This window comes from Sesamum indicum, linkage group LG2 (genome assembly GCF_026168435.1).
Source record: "Sesamum indicum cultivar Baizhima isolate 11 linkage group LG2, ASM2616843v1, whole genome shotgun sequence".
Classification (NCBI taxonomy): Eukaryota; Viridiplantae; Streptophyta; class Magnoliopsida; order Lamiales; family Pedaliaceae; genus Sesamum; species Sesamum indicum.
The window spans coordinates 17,645,456-17,653,537 of record NC_142658.1 but is presented as its reverse complement, the minus strand read 5'-3'; the positions used below and the strand labels follow the sequence as shown (position 1 = coordinate 17,653,537).

At 34.6% G+C, this 8,082-nt stretch overlaps 1 protein-coding gene across 1 annotated transcript; it reads left to right on the top strand.

Annotated features, from left to right (window-relative positions):
• Positions 1-714: 714 nt before the first annotated feature.
• Positions 715-5,190, top strand: LOC105156035 (ORMDL family protein). The gene is made up of 3 exons (XM_011072062.3): positions 715-1,160; positions 2,709-2,857; positions 4,688-5,190. Exons 1-3 carry the CDS (start codon positions 975-977, stop codon positions 4,824-4,826), a joined length of 474 nt encoding a protein of 157 aa, XP_011070364.1. The 5' UTR covers positions 715-974; the 3' UTR covers positions 4,827-5,190.
• Positions 5,191-8,082: the final 2,892 nt, after the last annotated feature.

Sequence of the window (8,082 nt, the reverse complement as noted above, 5' to 3'; positions counted from 1 at the left end):
TACTTTATTTTCGTTTAACAAATAGATTCTCCTGTACGAAGTGAATACATAAGGGTAGAATGGTATAAAAGTTTATTTGACCTAATAAATTGTAAGTCAATCAGGTGCAAATGTGAATTTTCATTTAACTTTTTTGTTGATGTCAATAAATTTTATGAAAAGATAGATCTATTTGTTGAATAGAAACAAATGACATATTAGATGTAATTTTTCAAATGATAGGAGGTCTACTTATAATCATATCAAATTCATGGGACCATTGTGCAATTATTTCAAAATATTATTAAGAGAATATCGAATGAGGGACAAAATTAAAAATTTACATAAATCTTTTCTTGTTGACGTCTATTTTTTCATTCAAACTTAAAGAAGGGAGAACAATTATAATTGGAGAATTTATGAAACAGATGCAAATATAACTTTAAAAGTTTTTAAGAGAAAGAGTAGTTTCGTGTTTTTAGGAGGACTTTATTGTAATTAATTCACAATATTTTAGTAAGTTCATTTACTTTAATATTAATTACGTAATTTGTTATTGTTAAGATGCTATAAGTTTTATAATTGTATTTTATTAAAGTACTTAGATAAACTCATTTTTAATAATAAAATATTTAATATTTTATAAACTTAAAAAAAAAAATTAAATTAATCTAAAAACGGCACCCTCTTAACAAAATAAATAAATAAAAGAAGATGAAGAATTGTAAGAAGCATCAAACTCAAAGACCATCCACCAACTTGATCAAACAATCAAATTTGCCTTCCCCTTCGGTCAAATGGTTTGACCCTTACATCCCCCCACCTCCCTTCTCTCCGATCTTCTCTATTTATATAAATACACGAATCAGAAATTACTTGCTATAAGCAATTTTTGTTTTATCGTTCCTGATAGGATCAGAAAATTCGTGAAATAAAGAAAAAATTTGCGCCTACTTGATATATATCGGAGAAATTCGAAGAGGGACTTGCCGGAGATGGCGAATTTGTATGTGCGGGCGGTGATGCCGACGGATCTGAATCGGAACACCGAGTGGTTTACGTACCCAGGTGTATGGACAACCTACATCCTGATATTGTTCTTCTCGTGGCTGGTGGTGCTCTCTGTTTTCGGCTGCTCTCCAGGCATAGCGTGGACCGTCGTTCATCTGTCGCATTTTGTTGTACGTTTCTTTCTCATTGTATAGTTTTGATTTTCTTTTTGTTTCTGATCATGCGTGTTTGAGGCTATATGCGGTGTGACGATTGTGTTGTTTGGGGGATTTGTTTCCTGTTTTGATTGGTAGGGTTTTGTTGTTTATTTGGTCTTGGGTTATTATCGCTTAGCTATGAGGTGAGGTGATGACTTTTCTTAACAGCAATTTGATTTTAGTGCTGTTTGATAATGTTTTTAATTGTTTTATGTCCTGAGAATTGAATTGTGAGTGACCATGCCGATGCAAGTTAGAGCTTGATTATGTCAGTGTTTTATTGGATAGAGATTTAGGGATACCGATTGCTCTCTTGGATTTAGTCTGCGGAAGGAGTTTTGCAATTAAATCTTCTTCTTTCATGTCAAGATTTGAGTATCTCTAAGGTTGCAGAATGGTTTAGCACATATCATCGAATTGAATTTTATCTTTTGCATGAGTTAATAGTGGAAATTAGTTTTCTTTGGCAGTTGATTTTAGTGGGATCCTGTGTTGGTAGAAGATCATGGGGCTTATGGTTTTGACAAATAGTTGGGGGAATTGGTTCTAACATGATAAGTTCTGCAATCTTGAGTTTATAAGAGTTGATTTTGCAATGGTTGATTGTATCATTTGATTGGACTTTGAGAATTACATATAATTGAACATGTATCAGAGAGATTATGCTGAAGAACTAGGTGTTAAAAAGTATATCAGCCTCAGAAGTGATCGAACTGGAATATTTTCAGAGGAAAGTGGACTACCCAAAATTTTCCCACTCAATCAACCCTTCCTATATTTACTCCATCCTTGTTCGGCTTACAGAGCCACACCCTTTACATGATGTTTCAAAGACGAACCAAACTTCTATATTAAATTACTCCTACAATGCTCATCTCTAATCAAATTCGAGACTTGACCGCTATACATTCACCTAGAGTCTATCAGTCACTCTCCTAGATTTCATCTATCCTAAATAATCTTTAACCAAATCAGTAAATCCAGTTTACTTGTTGTTCTAACAGTTACTCCGGGTGTCTAGCTATGTTTTCTAATTTAGCTGAAAAAAGTGTTTGGTGTTTTTTTTTCTCCTCAAATACCAATGGCATTCACAAGAGGGGGTGAGCTTCTTGCATATGGCAAGTCAGAAACTTCTTCGCCCAAGTTTGTATTGATGGCTTTTTATGTCTTCTGATAATTGGATTACCATGTGAGATCATATTGCTTCCTCAACCTTGTGGGATTCTTTGCGTAAAAGAATAAAAGCATGTGAAAACCTTTTTAACTTCCCCCGGCTCCCCCTCCAGAGGCTACTGATATCTTAGTCAATCATGCCTCATCAAGATATATTTGACTCTAAAACAACTGAATCAAGATGGTTGATTATAAATCTTTTTAAATTATCAGTAAGACTAGTAACTGAATTACTAAAGAACAAGGTGCACAAAAACTTTCAGTTTTAACTACAAAGTGCTTTTGGAGCCCTTCTGCGTTGAAAGTGCTTTATTTATTAACTAGGTAAACTTTCTGATTTGTGTTCAGGTAACCTATCAGTTCTTTCATTGGAAGAAGGGGACGCCGTTTGCTGATGATCAAGGTATCTACAATAGGTTGACTTGGTGGGAGCAAATAGATAATGGCAAGCAACTCACTCGTAACAGGAAGTTTTTGACAGTCGTTCCTGTAGTCCTGTAAGCATTCTGTCACTTTTCTTAAATCGGTTTCTTCACTGGTTACTCATGCCACATTTGCTCAGAAAGTGCTATATCATGTAGTTTTACATCATCTTTGGATCAGTTTGTGTGCCTTTGTTAATGATAAAAGATCAGCTTGAATTGTGTGGTCTCTTGTCCATACGTCTTTTCTGGTTAGGTATTAATGGTGCTTATTTCCTTTGAGCTTAACTTTCCATCTTATGGGAAGGAATGATGCTCTAGAGTGAGGATAGGATTGGGAAGGTGGGACAAGCCCTTAGAATGCACAACTCTACCTCTTTCTTGGGGAAGGCTTAGAGTCGTCCCTGCTCTCTTCCTTGTTTGTGATGCCAAGTATACCTTAGGAGGATATGTCTCCTTGGAGTTATGAATATATTTTCCATCCTGCATTCAGCATTGGTGTTCTGTTAGCCAGTACACGTAAAGTATTAGTGGCAACTTTGTTTTACTTCCAGGTCTTGTTTGTAGTAGGCTTTATTAGCTTGCTGCATGGTTGAGTTAGTGAGTGAATGAGTACATGCCATTTCATGGGTTCATAAACAATTGTTGCGTGAACGATTTACATCTAGTTTGCATATCCTTGTTTATTATCATTCTATTGCTAATGCCCCAACATCACGTAAATAAACTGGAGCTCACTTCTTAAGGCGTTTCTCATCTTATGAAGCTGAATAGATTTAATCAGCCAACAGCTTATGTGCTTGTGTTTTGGTGGTTGTGGTACAGTTGTCCATGAAATAGTTTGAGAGGCATTTGAGTGATTTGTATGTGCATATATCATTTTTCCCTTTTGTTTTAAGCTGCTTTTTCCCCTTTATGATGCACTTTAATAGTTACTCTCTGGTTTATGTTCTCTTGCAGTCACTGTCTCTTTCCCTTCTAGTTCGTTTTCATACTTCATTGTCTCTTGTCTTCTGCTAATCTTCTGAGCAGGTCGTAATATGTTTTCAATTAGTGGACTAAATTTAAGTTGTGTTAAATTTATTAAGGTATTGGAATACAACCAGGGTTTCTAAAGGCAAGATCTTGGTGCAAAATTGATCGTAATGTGAACTTAACTTTGATGTACTTGATTTTGAATGTAAAGCAGTCATATCATATATTACACATGTTAGTCCCTGATGTTTGACTTGCATCTGTGAATGCAAATGGTGGAAGGGGCTCACTAAAACGCAAGATAAGTTATTGGAGATTGGCTTCTGAGTGTTAAACGAAATTTTCAGTGATCTTTCTTGATGAACAGAGCCACTTCCAGTTTTGTATGTATTTCCTACTTCCTAAATTGAATCTTGAATGCATATGATGCCTGTTTCAGAGATTTGCTGATGTGAATACTATGTATATAATGTGGAGATGGCTTTTGGGTTCTTGGTGGTGGGTTTTTATTTCCTTAACTGATTTTATTTTGCATCTGACTCCCTCTGCATATTTGGTTTTTATATTGTTCAGTGCATAATCTTTTTGCATGACATTTTATCTCTTGCCTTATTGAGGTATTTTGTTCATTAGTTTGACTCTTCATGTTTTCCTCAACTTGTAAGATGAACTTCTTAGTGTTTCAGTTTCCTGTACTTCCTCCTTGATGACAAAGGCACATTGATTATTTCTTCTTTCTTTTGCTGTTGACTGTACATGGGTTTCAAAGAATTCACACTTGAAATGGAATCCATTTCTGATTAATCAAAGAGGAACATCTATTTTCTTTTTTCTGCACACCTGGTGGCTTGACTAATTAGTTCAAAGAAATTTCTACAGACAGAATCTTCAGCATGCATTCTTATGGCTTATCCTTTTTCCTCTTGGCAGGTACTTGATAGCATCGCACACAACTGACTATCAACATCCCATGCTCTTCTTCAATACACTAGCAGTTTTCATTCTGGTGGTTGCCAAGTTCCCTCATATGCACAAAGTTCGTATCTTTGGAATCAATGCCGATCAATGATTCTTGGTCCGTTAATCTCCCACCGCACCTTTACCTTCAGTTCCAACGTCTTTGGTCAGTACAGTTGTTGAAACTGTTGCAGTGGTGCAGCTTGGGAAGCGGACGGAAGCTGGATATTCTCTGTATGAACTCTCTAAATCAATTTCTGTTGGTTGCATGCGTTATAAAATTTTCTTTCACTTTATTTCATAGATACGGAAACTTAAGTAGCTGCTTTTTTCCCCCTTATCAAGGGGATTGCTAGTGGAGTGGCTTATCTTTGTTGAGTTGATTATGTTCCCATTAAGTTTAGGGAATTGTAAGATACAGGGGACAATCTTCTTTCTTACCTTTATAAATTGTGGTCCAAGAGACTTGGGATTCATTTTGATGGCATTTGTCGCACTGATGTTCTCAGAGGCCCTACTTGTTTGAGAGAACATTGCGGTTTATGAAATTACACCCGTAACAAGTCAATCTACTGTATTATATTTCATTGTCCTGTGTTCCTTCAGTTTGTGCAAGTGGTTTATTCCGATCGATCTGCGATGCCATGTTCGTTCTGCTAAAATCCAATAACAAAAAGACACCGTTTTTCCTTCTCAAAGGAAGATGAGTCAGTGACAATGAAGTCGCTACCTACACAATGTGCTGAATGCAGGTTGAGGCCTTGGAGTGGGTAGTAGTGGGACTTTCCCTCTTACATTGAAAAGAAAACGTGTTTACGGCGTAAGAAAATGAGGGTGAAGCAGGAATGGGAGGCGGATTTGGGAGATCAGGTAATTGTTAGTTGTTAGAGCAGTAGCAGCCAGCACATGGAGAGCAGTTGCATTGTCGTCTTATATTTGGTGGCCGTTATATTGCTGAAACAAAAGAACGTGCACCAAAGAACTGGCAAAACGATAAAATTGTACGGCGCGCACACACACACACACACACACACACATCTTAGATGCTCCTCTCTCTCTCTCTCTCTTTCCTTTTTCTTTTTTTTTTTTCTACTTTATAATGTCAAAACATTCCAAGTACTTATATTTATATTATTCGATCAATTCTTTTTAATTAGTTTGGTACGAGCGTTGTACGTGGCCAACATATGTTTGTTTTCTTCAGCAGTATTGAGAAGGATATCCCAAAAATAATTCCAATACATTGCACCCAAGTCAGAATTTTGCATAATAAATTAGAATCAATCATCTAACAAGTATATTAATATAAAAAAAAGTCATTTTTTATTCATAATTGATGATTTGCGATATCATAACACCAAATTTTAAACCATATATCATACTCTTACGTACCTCCATTTTAAATGATCAAAATGATCTTTTAATAGCAAATATGCTATTATATGTTTATTATACTTTCACCATACTCATTTTAAAATCTATGGTATATCTACTAAATTATATGCGTGTAAATATGGCATGCCAACCACAGCAAATATTCTTTATAACGAATGTGTGATTTTGATAAGCAATTTATAGGGTTGAAGGCAAAATGATTGAGCAGTGAAGCAGCTTTCGGTGTGCCTCATCATCCAATCACCATAAAGGGGAAGAAAGAAAGCATATATAATTGAGTATGAAAAACTGGAAACCACACACCTAAATATATAGAGGCGTCCCTCCATCAACGGTGGTGGGTTGCTATTCGCTGCTGCACATTAAGGGTGGTGATTATGGCACCCCACCCCACATAGTGCTTTACACCCACTCAGATGAATTAATTATATAATATTAAATAGTGTAGGCAGCGGTGTAGATCTAATGAGATGGAGATTGAGTGAGTGGGGGGGTGGGGGATTATTATTCCTGAGCAGCAGCACAGTTGCCTAGGGGAATGTTTGTGGGGACCACTCCCTCCCCAAATGCAGTAGGGTTTCTTCAGATCTTTCAAGAGAAGAGAAGAGGGAAACATGGCATGGGGGAACTCATCATCATAACCATTCAACACCCAATCCACCTATACATCATTCAATGTGAATCAGTCTTTCACACACTTCACACCTGTTTCCATCCACCACCTCCTTCTTTTTCCAAGAACCACCTCTATAGTGTATACTACAAACTACCACCTACCCAAATTGTTGCAAGGATTTTGTTTCTTTTCATTATAAATTTTTGGGATAATCGTACCGCTCCTATCTTTATATTTGGTCTAATTATATATAAATTCATGTAAATTTAAAAATTATATATTATATTTTTGAGATTTATTTTTATCTTTCTATTAGTCAAAATTCACAAGTTTTGGTAATATATTAGCAACAAAGTTGAATCAAACTCTATATTTACCTCATTCGATTTACTACTCACTGTTACTGTTCAAACAAATCTTTTTTGATCAACATACGCTTATAATAAGGGTAAAGATATACTCCTCACACGCATTAAATTGTGAAAATTTATAAAGGTAGTTTGGTCAGAAAAGATTTATTTGTGCCAGCAATAGGCCAGTAATAAGTCAATTTGGGTAAATAGATATTCGTTCAATTTTTTTTACTAATATCAATAAATTCGATGAATTTTGACTAATAAAAAGGGTTTTTTATTAGATAGAAACAAACGTGAGGAGTACTAAAAGTAATTTTTTAAATTATAGAAAATCTACATGTAATTATATCAAATTTTAAGAGAAGACAATATAATTCTTCCTAAATATTTTAAATAAATTTAATTTTTAAAAAACTTATAAAATATTATCAAGAGCTTATAAATTATAAATTCCAAAAATAAAACATTGTTAATACTTAGCTTATAATCTTTTTTTTTTAAAGTAAGAACTTCTAACTTATTTTATAAAATTAAACAACTCCTTAACTAATATATTTTATAAACTCTTTATCCAAACACTTATTTTTATGAAAAAATTTAATATTTTATAAGATATTTCAAATAAGTTTTGACAAACACCAATTTGTTAATCTCATCAAATTGAAAAGTGTTGGAGGCACAACACAATATATGAAGTCGACTTGATCAATATATATCCTCAGTGTTGATCCCAAACATGCTTAAATTTTTAGTCGATTTAAATTTGATTGAATCAAATCAATCATATAACAAGTGTATTTTAATATTTTCTTAAATTATACGTTAATCAGACAGTTTGTGAATTACACTCATCATATGAATTGATTCAAATTTAGTCCAACCGGATGCAGACCAGAATTTTTGTTCATGTTTGTACTTTGTGACAGGTTTCAATTATGCCACTGCTAACAACTACCAGAGCTTCCAACAGAAGAATCATTGAAGAAGAAAAAAAGAGAAGA